Source organism: Gorilla gorilla, chromosome 11 (assembly GCF_029281585.2).
Source record: "Gorilla gorilla gorilla isolate KB3781 chromosome 11, NHGRI_mGorGor1-v2.1_pri, whole genome shotgun sequence".
Classification (NCBI taxonomy): Eukaryota; Metazoa; Chordata; class Mammalia; order Primates; family Hominidae; genus Gorilla; species Gorilla gorilla.
The window spans coordinates 19,510,534-19,532,732 of NC_073235.2; the positions used below are offsets into that span (position 1 = coordinate 19,510,534).

At 43.9% G+C, this 22,199-nt stretch overlaps 1 protein-coding gene across 3 annotated transcripts in view; it reads right to left on the reverse strand.

The window, feature by feature from the left end:
* The window catches only part of CCDC93 (CCC complex scaffolding subunit CCDC93), a 94,239-nt gene extending 77,436 nt beyond the window's left edge, over positions 1–16,803 (reverse strand). Inside the window, exons 1-5 of one of the 3 annotated variants that reach the window (XM_019022647.4) lie at positions 16,537–16,803; positions 12,907–13,020; positions 11,082–11,176; positions 5,196–5,307; positions 539–637 (exon numbers count right to left, since the gene is read on the reverse strand). In XM_019022647.4, the coding sequence (XP_018878192.2) occupies positions 539–637; positions 5,196–5,307; positions 11,082–11,176; positions 12,907–13,020; positions 16,537–16,749 (633 nt within the window). In that variant the 5' untranslated portion in view covers positions 16,750–16,803. Of the gene's footprint in view, positions 1–538; positions 1,508–1,556; positions 5,308–11,081; positions 11,177–12,906; positions 13,021–16,536 lie in introns of those variants that run through there. The other 2 variants (XM_019022648.4, XM_063694708.1) reach the window with 2 other exon arrangements.
* Positions 16,804–22,199: the final 5,396 nt, after the last annotated feature.

The following is a 22,199-nucleotide window of genomic DNA, read 5'->3' on the forward strand; positions in this document are numbered from 1 at the left end:
AAAAGGGGGTCATAAGGAATAGTGCTTAAGACAAGAGTTCTCATTTCAAATCCTCTTAAGCACTGAAACCTCAGGTAAGTTACTTAACCTCTAAGCCTCAGTTTCTCTGTCTATGAAACAGAGATAAAAACGCCCATCTCAGGTTGCAGTAAGGATTAAAGAATAAAAGCCATAAGATGTGCTGAGACTAGCATGTAGTAAATACGTGATGGCTATTAGCTACTATTGTTTTTAATTATTATTATTATTAAATTGTTACTATAGGATGTTCTGGACAAGTGGCCTCTCAAAAAACTTAATACACAAATCAACTATTATTCTTGTAAGTTAATAAAAGCTCTAGATCAAACACTAAAATTCAGAGAAGATGACAAAATTATAGAGCTTTGCAGTCAGTGGCTATGTAAAGAAGCACTAATGATGCCAAGTGGGGCTGAGAATGTAGGGGAGCCTGAGCTTACTCTGCTCCTTGCTAGGGAGTCTCTAAGTGTGCACTCTGTTTCTCAGTGGGACAAGAAAATAAAATCACAATACTGACCTCAGGGAGACTGTAAGTCTTCTGGAACTGGGATACAGAGTAGGAGCGGATATAGTCACCCATCTCTTCTTTTGTTTCTATAGCTCGTTTCACCAGCCACTGGGGAAGAAAGTGAAAAGACATGAGTTGCTAAGGACAACATCCCACTGCAGTGAAGGCCAGTTCAGACATGGCCCAACTCATGAACTCAAATCAGCATAGTTGAACTGACTAGGTGATAAGAAGCTATCAACACATGCTGTTCTACAGGAAAAGCAACCAGCTGGGTATCCGAGATGTTAAGATCCAATGGGACCTAGTGCTGAGTAGCCGTGCAGGAGCTTTAAAGCCTTACTTCACATCCTTGAGCCTCAGTTTTCCTTTCTGTAAAAGTATATCAGTTCCCTTCACCTCACAGAGCTAACATGGGAGTAAATGAAATCGCAAGTAGTAGAGTGATTTGTAAACACCTGAAGCACAAAACAAACAGAGTTATCTCCCAACTTCCTGGTCCTACTGGCAGATCTTCATGTAAATCTCTTTTTCTTGTGCTCCTTACACCACAGACCAGGGAAAAGGAAGAGAACCACAGAGAATGCTAGTGTAACTCCCCATTTGACAAGTGAAAAAATGTCCAAAATACTCAGATTTGACAATGGTGCATACTGAGTACGCAGTTGAAGGCACTGGTTTATCCTGACATTCATAACATTCTCTCTTAATCCTCACAATGTCGGATGGTACTGGCTGAGTTTTACTGAACCTGAAGTGCCGGGAGACTATATAACTTACTCATGGATCCATAGCTAGCCAGCTGCAAAGCTGGGAGTCACAACTCAAGAGACTATTCTACACCGAAGACTGGACAAATGGTTTCATGAAATGTTTCCCAGCTTTGTTAGGCTGATACTCAGAAACAGCTGCTCTTCACTTCTCCCAACTGAAAACTCCAGTTATTATCATTAAAACACCACCCTGCAGAAGATCCACCTGCAGAAGATCCACCCGCTCTGAGGGTAAAAACCTGCAGAAGATCCACCCGCAGAAGATCCACCCGCTCTGAGGGTAAAAACCTGCAGAAGATCCACCCGCTCTGAGGGTAAAAACCTGCAGAAGATCCACCCGCTCTGAGGGTAAAAACCTGCAGAAGATCCACCCGCTCTGAGGGTAAGGGTGTAAAGTGTAAAAAGAACCTTTGCTTCTCCTCCCCAGCTCTTCATTCACTCCCTTTATTACTGAAGAACATCACAGAAGGGGTGCCACTCCCTCTCCAGAGAAAGCTACTGCATCTCAAAAGCAGTTTTTGGATAGTAGCTGTGTTTCGCCAACAGCATATCACACTTGGTGAGGGTTAGCTACCTAGGAAAGCAGGCACATGGCACATAACACCGTGCTGTACGGTGTTCCCGCAGATGTTTGTTCACAAAGCGCAGCCAGCTCAAGTAAAGCACATGTTTAGGAAATAGCTGCTCAGAATAGAGCAAATAACTCTGAGGAATATTCCTTGCTGTTAGTATCTTCTATATATTTCTACCACTTCACCCCCAAACAGTGACCTCAGGCAAAGACTAAAATCCAGAAGCAGAGACAGAAGATCAGAGAGTATTGAGAATGATTATAGTCCCTCACCTGTACTCCATCCCAGTACAACTAAGTGGTCCAGGACAACTAAGGGCCAACTAAGGCAGTTGGCTCATTGCTCAACTCAATTCAGCCCTGCTTTCTTTTGAATTGGGAGACCCAGTTTCTGGCTTTTCACATCTGCTTCCCTTTCAGAGCTGCTCCCATTAATCCCAGATCTACCCTGAGTTACCGCCTGGCTGGATCCTGGAGAGCATGGAGTCCTAACAGATGTTTTGGAGTTTCCAGCATGAAAGGCCATAGAGGGAAACTCTTGGACAGTCTAGCTCTGCCACAGGTTCCCTAGCACTCAAGAAAAATACTGACCTTCACAGGAGTCACATGTCCAACCCAGGAGAAAAAGATATGATCTAGAACTACCAGGGGCCAGAAATTAGATCTGCCTTTTTCTTGGCTGCATCCAGAGAAAGTTACTACAGCTTTGCTAAAATGGTGTGAACACGGATGATGGGCTTCTAGAATCACATAAGAGAAGTAGGTAAATGGCTTACAACTGCTGGCCGGTGATTATTCTTTCACGAGTGCCTGGGGGGAAAACAAAACAAACAAAAACAGGCAAAAGCTACAGGCACATGGTGAGTTTCATCATAGTTAAATGTATTTAATTTCAAGGACTGCTTTTTTTTGAGTTTGAGAATTAAATGGCCATTATTTTATGAAATGATAAAGCAAGATTGTAGTTATTTTTTAAAGTGTCCTTGCCTGGAAAACTACAGGTGGCAACCCTAGGCCAACCTCCATTTTTGCTTTAAAATTTTACAGGTCCATGAAATTAAGAAATTGTAACCACTAGCCTGGGCCCTCCCATCCAGACAGACCGTCTAGCATTCCACTCACAATGAAGAACACTCAGACCTTCAAAACACCCAACTGACTGCAGAAGATCACTTCCAATTCTTCTCACAACCTGACTAGATTTTTTTTGCCTCCAAAGTCCTAGTGTAGGGTTAAAAAAGGTCTAATCTCTAGAGATCCATGTTTTGGGGGAAAGGTAACAACTTCACAGTTTGATGATATTGGAGGTTTCAATAATAATCAACACAGGGCCCCAACTTCCTATTTTCATAAAAATGATCAGGTAGTGTCCCCTTGTATAAGAAAGACAGAAAGGCTAACAAACATACAAATAAATTTTAAGGTAAAGTCTTGGCCTCGAATTTACAAATTTCATGGAATTCGGCTTGAAGTCTAGCAGAGGGGAAGACTCAACACATAACAGTAACAAACTATGTAACACCTAGAAAGCACTTACTAAAATGGTCAGTCTTTCAACTAAGTGCTTTAGACATACAACTAACTTAATGTCTCATCCTATCAGGTAGGTGCTATTATTTATTTCTATTTAACAGACAGAAAGTTATTTACCCAAGGTCACACAGCTAGAAAGTGACCGACTTGAACCCAGGAGGTCTCCAGGGTCCATACTCTTGACCCCTATATTTCATAATCTTAACACAGAACTAGAAAACTTCTAGCTTCAAGGGCTGTGTAGCTTCCTTCTCAGCAGCTGCATGAATGGTGGAGTGGAAAAAGCACAGGCTTGGAGACAGAGTTTAGACTGGAACCTTTGCTTGTCCACTCTCCACCCTTAAGCAAAACAATTACCTTCTCTCAGTCTCATCTTTCCCAAATGTAAGGAAATTACATTTCTCACTTTCCTCAAATGTAAGGGATTATAATAAATGCTTCAGAGAACTCTATTAGAGTCAGATGGGAAGTAGTGTTCACACAGCGGGCAACACACCTGAGTCCCTTTGCTCCTCCTCTTTCTAAGATGCCTAGAGGGGAAGAGAAGAACTGCACAGAATGCAGTTGTCCCAAGGAATCTGTGGTGGATGGGTTCCAGGACCCTCTAGATATTAATCCACAGATGCTCAAGTCCCTGATATAAAATGGCACAGTATTTGCATACAACCTAAACACATCCTCCCCTATATTTTAAATCATCTCTAAGGTTATAATACCTAATACAATGTAAATGCTATGTAAATAGTTATGTTACACTGTATTTTTTAATTTGTATTACTTTCTTTTTCCAGCTTGCTAAATTTATATTACTTTTTATTGTTGTATTGTTATTTTTTATTGTGTTTCCCCCCACCCACCCCCAAACATTTCTGATGCATTGTTTGTTGAATTTATGGATGTGGAGCTGCGAATATGGAGGGCCGGCTGTTTGGGAGCTGTACAGCATGAGCCACTTAATCATAGGGGTTTGGGAAACAGCTGGAGGCAAAGAGAAGTCTCTCCCTTAGGCATTTAGCCATACGGACTGAATATCTACAAACTGTAAGACGTTCTGGTAGGTACTGGAAACAAAACAATAAGCAAGACAGCCATGCAGACTTGCTCTCATGCAGCTTAAGAGTCTAATGAGAGAAGCAGATAAACAATCACACACACATGGATACACATGATTACGAACTGCTGTAAGACTCTGGTGAAGGAAAGGGATGTGGCCATAGGAGTGCGTACCATAAAGGAACATGCTGTGGATTAGGGGATGAGGGAAGGCTTTCTTGAAGAGGTCTGGTGGAACTGAGATCTGAAGGGTTGAAGTAAGCCATTTGAATTAAACAGGTAAGAAGAGAATGGAAGAGCATTCCAGCCCAAGGAACGAGCAACGCAAAAGCACTGTGACAGGTGGAAGAATAAACCTGGGGAAATCTGAATGAATGCCAGAGAGTGCTAGAACAAAAAGAACAAAGAAAAGCAAGGAATGAAATCAAGCTGGATAGGTCAAAAGGGAACAGAGCATACCAGGCTACGGAGTTCTGTTTTTACCAAAAAGGCAATGAAAAGTCAGATGAGAACATTCAAAGATCTCATCAGGTGACAGCATGAAACTAGGGTATATGCAGGACTGGCAATCTTCTGAAGATGACGACAACGAACACCACCATGTTCTGCTGTAGCAAATCTAAGCCACACCCACTACATTCAGGATCCAGGACAGACGGACCCATTACAGGACAAGCCAGGACCATCACAGGAATTCTGATGTTAAGAGGACAAGAAACCACACAGAGGCTCTCACCTGAACAACAGGAAATATGTGAATAAAATCCATCCCCTGGATCTGGTGGGGCTCCAGCTGGTGTGGGCATTTCATCCTTGGCAGGACCGAGACAATTTTTTCTGATAGAGCTCTGTTCAGAAAAAGTAACAAGCAAAGAGTGAGGCATACTAAGTAGCCTTTATGGCATCTCTAAAGTCTGGGCAGCATCACAGACGGATCTGGGACTTTTCCATGCCAGGCTAGTCCAGACCATGACAAGTTTCTCCTAGATGACTGCAAAATGAGAAAAATAAGCACAGTTTAGTGGTGTGTAGGTGTGTGGTCACAAAACTGCCTTCATCCTTTATTCTATAATGTTTTTCTTCCTACTTTTTTTGATGCAAAATATTTTGTGAAATGATGGTAACATTAGAGGTAGTCGTTACTATTTTTTAACTTCCTTATGTAGTAAGATAAAAAGTTATTAGTGCCCCGTATTCTTTTTACATTTCGTTTTACTGATCTACTCTTTCTAAAAGTTTGAAAAAAGTATTCTAAATATCAGGCAACAAATAATTACCAGACCTTACACCAGGTACCCAGAATATTAACATGAAACATGGAGCCCCATTTCCAAAAGAGATTTGGAGTTCTCTACTCTGGTACAAGAATATTTTTAAAATAAATAGTAGCCTTTAATTTTTTGATACTCTAAAATAAATTCTAGAGTTGAGGGAACTGTATATCCTCACTCTCATTTCCATACAGAAGAGATATTTTCTGCTTCTTATAAGGGACACCGACCTTTCTCTAACACCTCGCCTCAGTCTTCCTCCTATAGAAGACCACAAGGTGGGACTGAGAAGGGAGGAACCAGGCTTCCTGAGGCCTCAGAGTTTTCTTCTCTGTAGGTCAGGAGGAAAGCATCCTCTCCTGCTAGGAAGGTTTCTCAGCTCAGCCTGAGCTGGGGTAGGACAGTTTATGGCAGCACTGGTGGAGGGATTTGTATGCAAGTCTGTTTTATTGCGGCCTGAAACCTCCTTCTCGAATCAGTTGGCATTTCATCTCTAGCTATGTGATTCCTGTTTCTTATACTATCTTAATTGGATCAGACTCAAGGGGAGAGAAAAGATACTATTCAGTGGTGTGCCTGACCCCAAAGCCATGGTATGTAGCCTGGGAACATTGAGAAGCAGTCACCAGGCATGGCCTTGTGGACATTTGGAGAAATAGGAGCTTCTGGCTCAGCCTACATGAATAGGTTACATTGCCACACAAGACCCTTTAAAAAAATCTTAGCCAGTCACAGCAGCTACTGTGGCCTATATAGTACTATGTTCTAATAGACAAAGGTCCAGGTAAACAAGGGTCACTTAGAACTTACTAGGTGCTTCAAATTCAACAAGTTTTGGGTCTCCCAGAAGTGTTTCTTGTTCAGAGAAGTCTTGTCCACCTTTATCTTTCTGCAGTTCAATAATCCTTCTAAGGAGACAGATACCCTCAAGATGAACATCTGACTCAGGGCTGGGTAAGAGTTATTACTGTCTTATCTATGATTCACTTAGTAGGTTTCACCCCTCAGTCTTAGTATTAACAGTAACTAGGTGACCTAGGAGCTAAAGTTAAACAGCCCCCCAGGGAATGGGCACTAGAGAACACATTAAGAAACAGTGTCTGGTATCTGGAAAATAGCTTCACAAGTTGGGACCAAGGTTAAAACTGCTGAGGACAACAGTAACACGCCACTGATCATAAGATCAAATGTCAGATCCAATGTGTTAATAGAAAAAAATATGGAAGGGGGAAGATTAATCCCTCACTGCACACATTCATAGAAGAGAGGGAGTATCTTCCTCTTAGGAGGGAAGCATATAGGAGAATATTTGCTGCCTCTTCCCCCTCACCCTTCCTCCCTAACAGAAGAAGGGGTGAAGAGTGATTTATCCACAAGTCCTGAGAGGGGCCAGGCATGGTAGCTCATGCGTGTAATCCTAGTGCTTTGGAAGGCCAAGGAGGGAGGTCACTTGGGGCCAGGAGTTTGAGACCAGCCTGGGCAACATAGTAAGACCTTGTCTGCATAAAAAAATTTAAAAATTAGCCAGGCATAATGGTGCATTCCTACAGTCCCAGCTACTCAAAAGACTAAGGCAGGAAGATCACTTAAGCCTAGGAGTTTGAGGCTGCAGAGAGCTAAGATCACGCCACAGCACCCTAGACCAGGCAACAGAGTGGAACTCTGTCTCTTAAAACAAAACAAAACAAAAGTCCTGAGAGGAAGAAGAAAATTTTCATGCAGCTCTCAGCCACTCCTGGTGCCCTTCCTTTCTGGGCAGCCTGTCTTTGGGACACATGCATCTTTTCTGCCATAAGATATGTTGCCTGCCCCACAGGGGAAGCCAGTGGTTGTCCAGGTCTGCTTGGGACTCACATGGGATAGCCTGGTAGTGAAGCACTAACAAACCCATTTGGCAACATATCTAAGGTTCTCTGTTAAGCTTTTTTTAAAATTTTGATCTCCATCAGACTCTCATGGCTTATTTAATTTCCTTGAAACTTGTAAGAAGAGATGAGTGTTCAACTGGTACTGCTGCCTAAACTCCAAGCTTAGCAAATGAAAATGAATATCAGTCCTGGTTTTGCTCAATGCAGGTCCCAACTAACTATGCAGGGGCACGTGATCAATACAGCCTTTCCTTAGTTACATTTTGATTCAGCAGGAGGAGAGCTCCCTCTTGTGGTTACAGATATATTGGTTTGCATAGAGTTACCAATTGCCTAGAACCATACATAGTAGCTTAAAAACAAGAGGCTGGGACCCACACCACCATCCAGCCTAACCCCCTGCCTTCAGACATGGCATTTCCTGGCCACTCTTCGGAGCCAGCCTACTCACCCAGTTCATAAAGGCCCAGAGAGAAGGCTATCACGGGTCATCCTAGGATTTACAACCCTCTTAAACCCACCTCTCAGAAATTACTGCCAAGTCTGGACAGTCTTGGCAGCCAAGGTGAGGACATGGAGGAAAATGCAGGCTGGCTGGGGGTAGGGAAAGAAAGTGAGAAAGACTTCTTCCAGAAATCTAACAATCCCCTTTCAGCTTCTACCTGCGGCTCTAGGTGGATCCTTCAGATTTCCTAAAAATCACAGAAATTAACAATTGCAGAGGTCACCAGGCCGGTTTCCTAGACTAAGATTTTAACATGCCCAGCTGTGACTAGTTTGACTCCTTTAGTTTTTAAGAGTGTTCAGTGCACTGCTTTCTTCACTGCAAACAGTTTGAAAGACAGTGAATTAAACCTGGGTGTGAATTCAAGTTCCACCACCAACTCTGAAACTTTTGGCAAGTAACTTGGTCCAGGTCCAATACTCCTATCATAAAACTAGGGACAATCCCTACTCAAAGCGGTAGTGAAGGTAAAATAATAAAATACACATGCAAGTGCTTGGAACACAGATGCCCAATAAAATGTTTGTTGTTGAAATGAACTCAGTTATAAATGTAAAATCTCATTTATGGGCCTCCGGCCATAGGACCCTCTGTTAATGGGGCTTCAGAAGAGGATAGAAGTAGAGGATAGAAGCTTATGGAACTCTCAGCAAAGAAAGATGACAGAGAACAAGGCCTCAATTGGGCACATAAAGAAGACAGCTGGAGAGACAACCATGCCCTCAATAGGCAAGTGTGCTCCTTGGACATACGTCCAGCCCACCCATTAAATTGACTAGATATACTGGAAGACTGCAAACATAAGGCAGTTTTAGTCTAAACTGCACCTAACCAGAAACTCTATGGTGGGGGGGAACACCAAACAGAACACATTCCAAAACCAAACAGAAAAGATTTTTAGATGACTCAGTACCCTGTGGCTATAATATGTCTTCTACAGATAATAAAGAATGAGCTACCTGATGCACTGCTGACTCTGGTGGGTCCTTAGTCACGTAAACCCGTCTCCAGCTTTGCCCACAGTTACAGTTCATGGCTCTGCACTTAAGAGACACACATCAAGCACTTACCAGAGAATATAACACATCCTCAATCCCTTATCCAAACCCTTTGGGTCAGATGTGTTTCAGAATTCTGAATTTTTTAGATTTAGTTCCTTAGAATACCTAAGGGGTACATATTATATATTATGTAAGAACCCAGGAAAATCTAGAGTCACACTCTATAATAAAAAAAAATTTATTTAGCAAAACTTATAAATAGTCACATAAGTGGGATCAATAAAGCTATAAATTCAGTCAATTCAGGTTATGTTTTGCTCCCAAATAAGCTTTGTATCTAAACCTAAAAGAAGAAAAAACAGTTTTCAGTGTCTTTTAGATTTCAGAAATATAGACAAGGAATTGAGAAGACATAGAAAAATACTGTGTTCCCGTATCTATTAAAAGTATAATGGAATGCTGCCACTGATGGGAGTCTACCATATTCTCTAAGGATATCGAAATGAAAACAGGGCCTAACAACCACTGGAAAACTCAAGGGGAATTTAGGAAGAAAGCACACGTGGGATCCAAGAAATGGTAAAACTAGCACAGAAAAAATGCAATGAAAAGAAATACCAGCACATCAAGGGTGCCACAGGTATAGGAAGCAATCAGCTCAAAGACAGAAGCTTCCAAGAAAAGCATCCTCAAGAAGACAAAGAATTCATGCTAATGAACAGCCTGATTAAGAAGCATAGGCCAGGTGCGGTGGCTCATACCTCTAATCCCAGGAGGCCAAGGTGAGAGGACTGCCTGAGCCCAGGAGTTTTAAGACCAGCCTGGACAAGATGGTGAGACACCATCCCTACAAAAAATTTAAAAATTAGCTGGGCGTGGTGGTGTATGCCTGTGGCTCTAGCTACACAGGAGGCTGAGGTAAGAGGATCACTTAAGGAAGTCGAGGCTGCAGTGAGTGGTGTTGGCACCACTGCACTCCAGCATGGGTGATAAGAGTGAGACTCTGTCTCAAAAAAAAAAAAGCTGGCTGATCTGAGCTACAGCTAAAGGCATATGCTTCTTTTGTCAACAAGAAAAAAACAAAGGCAATTAGAAACTTACGGGGAAAATGCTGTATAAATATAAAGTAAATTGCAACATTCCTGATGCTCAGTTACTCACAGATACCACCTCCACTTGGCTGCCAGAAACACAGGGGCAAATCTTTGGCCAATAGTAGGAAAACAAAGCATTTTGTGATCCATCACTGTGGTAGTCTTACCCCAACTCTGCCTTTTGTCCCCACTTTTTTTTCCCCCTTTGCTTCATTTTCCCACCATTATTGCTTCCTGTTATTTATAAGACCCCTTTCTTCCTTTTGGAAGTGTTTTCTCTTGGGAGAAGGTAATACTTCAGAAAAATGAATAAACAGACTGTCACAGAATCACACATATCTGAGGTCAGGAATCTCTCTTCTGACGGATAAAAGAACTGAGGCCCACAGAAGGAGTGGCTGTTCCAAGGCCACACAGAGACCCACTGGAAGGCTGGGAGAAGAACCAGGTATCCCAAACGGTCTAATGAAATGGCCAAGCCCCTGGTGAGCTGCTGTGCTACAAAAGACTGGGCAGGGTATGCTCAGGTGAGATCTCTAGCAAGGAGACCATGCTGCTTTCTCTCGAAGACAGGCAAAGTGAGGCTCTGCCTTACACAGAGGCAATGGGGAAGGAAAGCATCTGCTTTCCTCTTTCTAATCAACTTCCACCGATATTAGCTGTCTTTGGAAAGATAAACTAAGTAGTCACTACAAACTTTGATCTAGCTGTGTGACCTTGGCTTCTTTCAGTCTCAGTTTCATTTGTAAGGCAGGGATAATACCTCTTGTAATAAAAGTTAAAATAAACTATGTAAAGTGTCCAACCAACTTCTGGCACACAGTAGACACTCAAAAGTTAGTTCCCTTCTCCCCACCTTTAGGTTTTCCATAGAAAAACTTACATTTTTTGACCTATCGTAGAGTTTTCTTGAAAGAGCAAATCAACATCTACATCAAAGTTGCAAGTGGTGATACACCAAGTCATTCCTCCTACTACCTGCAAGATATAAAGAAAATATTTGTTTTCTCTTTTTAGTTTGGGGAGAATGGAAGAAGTGGAAGGTAGATGGATTATAAATAGCTCTAATAGACTCAGTAAACATACAAAATTATATATCTTGAGAGAGAGAGAGTGTGTCCTCCTTACCCCATCAAGTACAATTAATCTAAAATGGCACCGTTACAGAAAACTTTCTGCAGTGACAGAAATATTCCGTTATCTGCAAGGACAAGTACAGTAGCTACCAGCCACATGTGGCTGCTGAGCAGTTGAAATGTGGCTGGCATGACTGAGGAGCTGACTTTTATTATTAAATGAACATACTGTACATAGATCCTCTTTATAGTCAAAAGGACAGACATTAATTCTGTGTTTTATCGACCAGACACATGGGCAGCAAGGCTGACATTTTGTTTCCATACATCTTATTTTTCTTATCTACCTGAGAATCCCTGGCTCTACTTTTCCCTCAGGAATTCTCTGAGATGCAAATGAGAGTAAGACTAAAAACCCATTTTGAAACAAAATCCTTTTCAGACACAGCTTGATATTAGAAAAAAGTAACAGTAAGGCTGAGCACGGTGGCTCACGCCTGTAATCCCAACACTTTGGCAGGCCGAGGCGGGTGGATCATGAGGTCAGGAGTTTGAGACCAGCCTGGCCAACGCAGTGAAACCCCTCTCTACTAAAAATGCAAAAATTAGCCAGGCATGGTGGCAGGCACCTGTAATCCCAGCTACTCGGGAGGCTGAGGCAGGAGAATCACTTGCATCCCGGAGGCAGAGGTTGCAGTGAGCCGAGATTGCGCCATTGCACTCCAGCCTGGGCAGCAGAGAGACTCCATCTCAAACAAACAAACAAACAACAACAACAAAAAAACAGTAAATCTTACCCCTGGCTGTTTTAGACTCTTATGAGTTGCCCAATAAAAATGCAGATTCCAGGGCCCAAGCCCAGACCTAGCTAACCAAAATTTCAATGAGTGAATCCTGGGTTCTGCATTATAAAATAATCCAGAGTGATTCTATTAGGCACAGCCAGGACTGTGACCCCGTGGAGCACTCAGCACTGTCTTCCACAGCCTGCCCTGTGTGATTTGAATGCGTCCTTTCTGTGCACAGTCCACGGTGGCACTTTCTATATCATGCCATTTATTCTGCGCATGCTGATTCACTTGTCTCTCATCCCCACTCTACAGAAATTGGGCTCTTTGAGAACTGTGCCTCTGTTTTTTCTCTGTGTCCTCAACACCTATTACTATGATTTGTGCATCATCATTCAAGGTTCTGCTGAATTAAAAGATTTCATTGCATAGCGATCTCTCTCTCAGCCTAAATCAGAGCATTTACTATCCGCAGAATATCTGGCAACCGTCTGTGAGCACGCTGACTTGGGATAGCTCATTATTAACTCTGATTATTTTATTTTCCATAAGTTTTATAATCCCCACCCAAACTGTAAATTCCTTGAAAGAAGGAACTATTTATTTTGCTTCTTTACATTTCCTAAAGATTTGTGCACAGAAAAGGAACTGACGTATTCACTGATACATCATTTCTGTCTTTGAAAAGAAGTTTGAACACTTCCATAATGAATGTGAATTAGGAAGAAATGGAAACACAGACATGGAGGAAGTTAAAACATCATCTTTTCCTCCTTTCTTTGCCATGATTAACCATGTCATTCTGACAAAAGACAGTGTAATGGTTAGAAAGATTTCCCCTTACCTTGTCAAAGGGTGACAAGCCTTTAATTCTTGCCCTGAAATACCCAGCTGCAACCAAGAGCTCCAGAATTTCAGTCAACTTGACATTTTGTTCTTCATCTTCTCTTGTTTCCACCTAAAACAAAAGGTAAAAGTTTGGCTGGTAAAAGATATGCTGAATAAAGGAACACCAGGTATATCCCCTGATGCCACAAGATCATTGCCAAGGAGCAGATGACATTGGCTACATCACCACAATAGATTCTTCCTTTAATGTGTTTTGCTCATCCCTTCCTAAATCACAGCTTTCATGTTATCCCTCTTTAGCTCACCCTCCCAGCCCTTATCAACAATGCACCACACACACTGCCTGTAAGATAAACTCCAGATGTCTGGTTTCACATTCAGATCTTTGGCCACCAAACTATCTTTTCAGGTTCATCCTTTAACTACCCCGAAAACAATCAAGACACGGCCATGGCTATATTCTCTAACCATTGAGAAATCACTTTCAAATTCCAGCTCCCATTCAACACCATCCCTCACAAGTCTATCCTGAAATGGCCACTCTCCTCTGCATTTCTGTACATATAACTAAGTATCAACTATATACTGTCATATAACTAAGTATCAACCTCTTCGAAGTGAGGTATCTAGTGTTATATACATGCTTGTCTTTGCAACTGGGCTACTGATTGATTAAGGAGAGGACTATATATTATATACTTGGGTTTACTCCTCTGAATCCAAACAGCATTAAGCTCCAAGGACATACTTATTAAATAAAGAATGATCTACTAATGCTTACATAAAGTAAATGAACCTAAACCAGTCATGTATTAATAAAATGTTTCGGTGATCACATCCCTGACAATGGAAAGAAGTTTATTTTGATGTATAAACTGCCAGGAAAGGGAGTATACATATTAAAATATAGTTAATACAGAATTATTAAAGTGACTGATAATCCCCTGCAATAGAGTAGGAGTGGCGTGGGGGAGGTGACAGCACTGAGCTACATCCGTCTCTGAAATGACCCTGGTCCAGTCCATTAAGGATCCTGAAGATCAGCATTCACTAGTTCCTAGTGGACATAAAAATTTTCTTAAGTAATATAAATAATTCACACCTTCTCTTCTCCCTTCTGCAAAAAATCTGGGATGGTTGAGAAACATCTACAAGTGAAAACACTCTAAGAAAAGAGAAGCTAAAGAGTAGTTGTAGTTCAAGTCAGCAGAAAAAGAAAATGAGATAATACAAGTACTTTCTTAAAACTTCTGGGGTGTAAAACAGGAACACTTCATTTCTTCAATCATTTATTATGAAAACACAAGAAGAAGACAAAAAAAAAACAAAAAAAAATAGGATCATCACTGCCTCAACACCTATCTAATGGGCACCCACTGGCCACCCCACCACAGATGCAGGGCCCAGGCTTCCATCCACTCACCCCTAGCATGGAGAAGTTTACTTCTGCAATATAACTTGTGAAGTAATTTTGGCACAAGACACTAAATGGGAATGTATGACTCCAAATTCACTTAGCGGATTAACACTGAAATCAAATGGAAAAGGGCCACTGTCTGATCTGCTGGGAATGAAAGACCCTCTCTTGAAGCGATAAAAATCCACCAGGCTGGTTAATACATCCAGTTGTTGAAGCTAAATTTCTGACAAAGACAAACAACAATGAGCTCTTACACAAAGCCCAATAAACTTTCAATTTCCGTCCACTATAGTTGTTGCAAGCTGGAAGGCAGGCCAAGTCTACCTATCTTTGTAAAGGGTTAAAAAGAATGAATTCGGGCAGGGCAGTGGCTCACCTCTGCAATCCCAGCTACTGGGGAGGCTGAGGCACAAGAATTGCTTGAACCTGGGAGGCAGAGGTTGCAATGAACCGAGCTCATGCCATTGCACTCCAGCCTTGGTGACAGAGTGAGACTCTGTCTCAAAAAAAGAAAGAAAAAAAAAAAAAGAATGAATTAATGAATTAACTGGTCTAGTGACATCCTAATAACACAGACTATCCATATTTATATTTACTAGCTTCTGAACTAAATGATGATAAGTTATTGCTTGACCTGGTGAGTGTGGCCTCTTAGCAGTCAGTGAAAGTTTAAACGAAGGACATAGAGCAGCAGGTTGCTCTTCATTAATTTATTTATTTATTTTCCCCCCAGAAAGACCTCCACTGATAGTACTGTGGAATATTGGGTTGGACGGATTTAAAGTAGAACGTGGGAGACCAGACAGAAGTCTACAGCAAAAGGCCAGGCAAAAACTTGATGAGAGCCTAGAATACAGAAGTGGCAAAAAAGAAAACTTCAAATGTCACAGTACAAATCCTATTGTTCACTATCCTGGGTCCCATCCCAAGCAACGTGCATGTAAGATTTTACCTAATACAGGGGTTCTGACAACATTATGCTTGTCAGGTTTTCTTAAGACAACAAAATGGACTTGCATTCGGCGAGCACACACTGACAAGCAAATCTGTCCTTTCAGACTATATATATTCCCAGCTTCTGGACACAGAACACAGTGATCCCTCAATTAGTGGATACTTGTGATATGAAAGAACTGAGGATTTGGGAGGAGTGCAGAGGAGTAACATTGGTCACTGGCAGGTAAGTGTGAAGGGACGACTCACCACGTCAAGCAAGCAGTCACCCTGCCCAATGCCTGCTCCAGAACCTTAGGAAAAAGGCAGAGGTGCGGCGTGGGTTCCATTTCTCTCCAGAATCCAGTAAACTAGACTAGCCTTTGAGTAAAATCAACTGAAAGGGACGACAGATGCAAACTACCTATGAGATGCTAAGTGGTATTTGCAGCCAAAAGAAAATGAATACACTTTCCCTGTATTCCCAGCAAACGTGGAAATCCGGAAACCACTCATGACCCTCTCCCTAGCACTAAGTGAGTACTTCACAAACACCTTCGGAAAACAACCCCGCCCTCTTCTGGAGAAGCTGCAACCTTTCCGCCCAGAGCTGGGTCCCCCGCCACACAGCACCCCTGGAGTGCGTCCCACCCCGAACGCCCCGGCGCGCTGACCCAGCGGGACACCTCCCTGGTGCGCGCAAGTCTCCCAAACTTCCTCCCGCCGCCCCGGCCCGGGTCAATGCAAGGAGGGTGGCATCCCCTCCCGACAGCAAGGCGGGTGGGGCGGGCCGCCGGGACTCTGCGGGGTGGCGGTAGACGTCCCAAGGTCACCGCCCTTCGCACCACCCGAGCCCGAACCGCCTCGGAGAGCGGTCTCGTGACTCCAGCGCCCAGCAGCCTCGGCCCTCGGGGCTAGCCCTGCGGCGCGGGGTGGGGGAGCCCGTCCCGGACAGGGAGAAAGGTGGGAGCCCAGGACCCCGCGGCGCGTGGGGCCGCGTCAGAGCAGGTGTCGGGCTAGGAAGGCCACCTCCGCCCCAAGAGACCCGGGAGCGGCTTAAGTTTGTCCTCACCCGCCCGCTGCCCCCTGCCCATGCAGGGGTACCTGCTCCCCGCCTCCAAGAAGAGGGTCGGCGCTTCCCTGAGGTGGATACACCTGAGGAAGGGGGCGGGGCGCCCCTAACGCACCCAGGGCCCGCTCAGCCCGCCGCCCCGCGGCTCGGCCCTCTCTTCAGGAACCCCGACGTGTCAGGGAAGGAGGAGGCGTTCTTACCTCCGGAAGACCCTGGCCCTCCGGCCCCTTGGGCAACCCCATGATCCGACCGGGCTGTCGTAAGGCGAGAGCGAAGCCCGCCAAGCGTCCGGAGGAAGCTGTCCCTGCCGCGGAGCTGCTACCGGGGTGGAGTGCAAAGCGGAAACTTCCTCTGCCGCCGCCGCCGCTGCTGCCGCTGCCGCCTGCCCGAAGCGCCGCAGCCGGGCAGAGCATGCGCGCTGGGGCCGGAGCGCGGCGCCACTGCGCCTGCGCCACAGCAGCCCGGGGAGAGGTGGGCTGGGCTGCAGGTCCTGGCGTCGTGCTGGATCATCGCGCCCGTACTCTGAAGTCTTCTCCGTGGCGCTCCTTGAGAGGGGTTCCTCCTGCATCTTGAGAATATTTTGCATTTCGGCTCCCTTCTCTTCTCGCTGCCATCGGATGCCCCAAATAGGTCCTGTCCCCTCGGTGAATCAGACTTCGGAAACCGCCTCGCTTCAGGGTCAGAGTCCAAGTACAGATGAGCTTGAGGATTCTGAATGCACGCCCGGCTCTAGACCTTACAGACACACGCTTGGACAGACTTCTCCATATACGGCCCAGGAACGGACCCCTTGAGAAGGGATTCTTCACGCCCGCTGCCCTCTCCAGCGTCCTGGCCAGTGGCATCGCGTTCCCAGGAAACCTCGCTTTAGATATTGCCCACCACGCCGCCCTATTCACGGTTTCTGGGTCTTCCTGGAGGAATGACATCTCAGAGAATGCGGACTCCTATGTTCACGTCATTTTAGCCGCCGCGTCCCTTATTTGATGTACCCCCTTGTTGGTCCCGGAGGATGGCAACTAGACAAAAGGTCACAGGCCCCCACACCCGCTCCATAACGGCTTCTTGGCTTTTTGTTTCTTTTAAGCAATGAGGAAAGAGATGACTTTCGTGAAAACTTTTGCTGGAGAAGAGATCCTTCCCTCTGTATATATGTGTGGGATGGGAAGTGTCAGACTCAGACCTTTAGCTCCTTGAGATCAAAAAGGTTTTGTGTTTGCTTTCGTCTCTTCTTTGCATCCCTAGCGTCTTTAAAAGAGTAGGCAGGCGCGGTGGCACATGCCTGTAGTCCCAGCACTTTGGGGGTTGAGGCGGGAGTATCACTTGAATCTAGGAGTTGGAGACCAACCTGGGCAACATAGTGAGACCTCCATCTCTACAAAAAAAAAGAAAATTAGCCCGGTGCCAGTGGTCCCAGCTAGCCGGTAGGCTGAGGTGGGAGAATTGCTTGAGCCAGGAAGGTTGAGGTTGCAGTGAGCTATGATAACACCACTGCACTCCTGCTTGGGTGACAGAGCAAGACCCTGTCTAAAAACTATATATATATACACACACACGTATATATATATATATATACACACACACGTGTATATATATATATATATACACACACGTGTATATATATATACACACTGTATATATATATACACACACGTATATATATATGATGTTTTCTATTTTATTTTATTTTATTTTTGCACCTTTTGTACTCCTCCTGAAGTTCATCCTGACAGACAGAGGTTTGTCTGGAGCCAGACCTCACAAATAGTTGGAACTGCCCTAAGGATGCCATTTTGTTCTTAAATATAACTAGCAAATATTACTCAAAGCTGTGCACAATCCCCAAACCCTGGTCCCCAATAATTTGAATAATCTGAATATGCAAGTTAAGGTATTGAGATGGGAACCCTCCTGTGTGGTATATCTTGCTCTTATCCTTTGTGAAGCCAATAAACTTCAATTTCTACTCTCAATTTCTACTCTCATAACTTCCCAAATGTGTTGTTTTTGTAGTTTTAAAACTGTCATTCACTGAAATGGTATAGATTGATGGGGAATGGAGAGTGATAATAATTCGTGGCCACTGTTGAGTGACCAGACAGGTACTGATGCCTAGGAACAGGTAGTAAGATCTCACATAGCAGGCAAGCCTAAACAGCTGTATATAATAGCAGCCTGGAGACTAGGGCCTGGAGAATAACAGGACTCAGGCCATACCCTGAGTTCCCTTTTATAATGCTTTTGCAATGTTTTAAATAAGCATGAGTAGCTAACTTCCTCAGTAAGAAACTGTCCTTCCCGAGCGTGGTGGCTCATGTCTGTAATCCCAGCACTTTGAGAGGCCGAGGCGGGTGGATCACCTGAGATTGGGAGTTCGAGACCAGCCTGACCAACATGGAGAAATGCCGTCTCTACTAAAAATACAAAATTAGCCAGGCGTGGCAGCGCATGCCTGTAATCCCAGCTACTTGGTAGGCTGAGGCAGGAGAATCACTTGAACTGGGGAGGCGGAGGTTGCGGTGAGCTGAGATTGTGCCACTGCACTCCAGCCTGGGCAACAAGAGTGAAACTCCGTCTAAAAAAAAAAAAAAGAAACTGTCGTATGTTACAACAGGTGTACGGTGACAGTAACAGAGTTGAGGGGCATGGGGCATGCTTAAAAAAAAAAATCTCAGCAAAACAGCCATAATATCAGTCAAGAAAGTTTGAACAGGGCTAGGTGGCACCTGCTTATGTCCCAGCAACTCGGGAGGCTGAGGCAGGAAAATTGCTTGAGCCCAGGAGTTCTGGGCTTTAGTAAGCTATGCCAATCAGAGATCTGCACTAAGTTTGGCATCAGCACAGTGACCTCCAGGGAGCAAGGTTGCCTAAGGAGTGGTGAACTGGCCCAGGTCAGAAACAGAGCAGGTTAAAACTTCTTTGCTGATCAGTAGTGGGATCATGACCATGAATAGCCACTGCACTTAAGCCCGGGCAATATAGCAAGACACTGTCTCTTAAAAAAGAAAAAGAAAGTTTAAGCAGCCCATATTTGAGAGCAGAAACCCTTCACAGTCTTGAAGAAGACCTTTAACAGCCAATGCAGAGAAGGAGGCTTGTGAGGAATCTCTCAGATCAATCCATCTCTCTCCCTTTCCCTTCACTCCAGGTACCCTCACAAATTGTGTCTCCCAAGTGTGATATCTGAGGACTAGAAATCAGTCATTCTGTCTCTCTTCTGTACACTGAGTACAGAGTTGTGTGATGTTCCTCTAATTGCAAGATTCTTTGGCGCCTCACAAATACTTTCCAGTTCGTGGGTAAAGAGGTACCATAGTGATATAGTTTGGATATTTGTCCCACCCAGATCTCATGTCAAAATGTAATAGCCAGTGTTGGAGCTGGGGCCTGGTGGGAGGTGATTGGATCATTGGGGTGGATTTCTCGTGAATGGTTTAGCACCACCCCCTTGGTGCTGTCTTCCTGATACCAAGTCACTCATCACGAGATCTGGCTGTTTAAAAGTGTGGCACTTATCCTCTCTAGCTCTTGCTTTCACCATGTGACATGCCTGGTCTCCTTTCACCTTCCACCATGATTGTAATCTTCCTAAAGCCTCCCCAGAAGCCAAGCAGATGCCGGCGCCATGCTTTCTGTAAAGCCTGTAGAACTGTGAGTTAATTAAACCTCTCCTTTATAAATTACCCAGTCTCAGGTATTTCTTTATAGCAATGTGAGAATGGCCTAATACACATAGTAAAGAGCTTCCTGTTAGGCTTAGCTTTGTTCTGGAGGAAGTTTTCTTTCTTTTTTTTCTTTTTCTTTTTTCTTTTTGAGACAGAGTCTCGCTCTGTCACCCAGGCTGGAGTGCAGTGGCGCGATCTCGGCTCACTGCAAGCTCTGCCTCCCAGGTTCTCGCCATTCTCCTGCCTCAGCCTCCCGAGTAGCTGGGACTACAGGCGCCTGCCACTACGACCGGCTAATTTTTTGTATTTCTACTAGAGGCGGGGTTTCACCGTGTTAGCCAGGATGGTCTCAATCTCCTGACCTCGTGATCCGCCCACCACGGCCTTCCAAAGTGCTAGGATTACAGGCGTGAGCCACCGCTCCCAGCCGGAAGTTTTCTATAAAGCTTTAATTATTCTGTCTTCAGGCTTCTCTCATTCCTTCTACATGTAGTGCAACAATGGGTGTTCAGTAAAGTAGAGTGACACAGCGAGGTCACACAGCACATTAGAGGGAGTGCTAGAACCAGAGCCCCAAATTTCTCATTCCCCATGTTCTTTTGCTCACCCATCCAACCATCCATCCATCCATCCATCCATCCATCCATCCATCCATCCAACAAATATTGCTGAGTTTCTTCTATGTCAGTAGCTCTCAAACTTGGCTGCACATTGGAATCACCTGGATTCCACCCTTAGCAGTTCTGATTTAATTGGGCTAGGGAGAGGCATGAATATTGAATTTTTTGCCTTGGAACATATTGTTTTATATACAACACAGTAGTGAATAGTGACTTCATTATGGATTTGTTTCTTTATAGATCACAGTGGCATATAAAGTTCAAAATCCACAAACAAAGAGCTCTTAGGTTAAATGAGTTCTTCCTAAAAATTTTTAATGGCATGCTGGTCTATTCTCAAGCGGTACAATTTTATAATGCACCATCCTATATTTAGCATGTCACATTTCTACAGTAACATAATGGAGGCACAGGCAGTGCAAGCAGATTTAAACCCCTTCTACTTCTGGGCTGAAGGTTAGAAAAACACAGCGTGTACACACACACACTTGGATGAGTTCTTCCAATACGTTTTCCCCCAAAAATGATAGTTTTATCAAAGAATTTCAATAACTTTCATAGTTTGTACAACCACACTCTATTAGCTACATTAAAAAGGATTCAACAAGGGGCCAACTACACAATAGTAAATAAACATGTTTGAGAATATCTGCTACATTCTCTATCTCCTGGAGAAAATAATATTTACATTTTTTGGTAAAGTGATTTAATAACTAAACAATTCTTTCTTTTCGTCGGGGGTAGGTAATGGGATTTTCAAACCTTCACAGGTGATTCCAATGAGCAGTCAATTTGAGAAGAGTTTCTCTGTGCCAGAAACTGTTCCTGATGCTGCAGATACTGCAGTCAACACACCAAACAAGATAATTACTGACAGAAATTAAACATGTAATTAATAAGATAATATCAGGTAGAAATAGGTGCTATTAAAGGAGGAAAAACAGTGTAGTTTGGGTGTGGTGGCTAACACCTGTAATCCCAGCACTTTGGGAGGCTGAGGCAGGCAGATTGCTTGAGCCCAGGAGTTCAAGACCAGCCTGGGAAACATGGCAAAAACCTGTCTCTACAATTAACAACAACAACAACAAAAAAAAAACAAAAACCAAAAAACAAGCAATGACAACTACAACAACAACAATTTTAAAAAACCAGTGTAATGCAATAAAGAATAGCTAGAGTCAGAGTCACTTTTAGATGAAGGGGCCAGGATTAGGCTTTGCAGTGCCATTTGAGAGAGACCTAAATCCCAAAAGGACACCATAGAAGGGCCTCAGGGGAAAGCATTGCTGGCAGAAGGAGCATCTGAGGTGTTCTGGACAGTTTCCCATTACCCTTCCAGTCCTGCTCTCAGTCCTCTCCTTGCTTGTTTCAGCACAAGGCTGACCAGTAAGGACTTCAGCAGCAGGGCCTGGGGTATGAGGATCTGGGATGTGGGTCTTGGGATGAAGGGGTGTCTGGGATGTGAGTCCTGGGGTTTGGGGGAACTGAGTTATGGGGACTAGGAAGTAAGATTTCAATAGTAATTTGACAAAATATATTAAGAACTTAAAAATTTTCTTTGATATGATACTTCTTCCA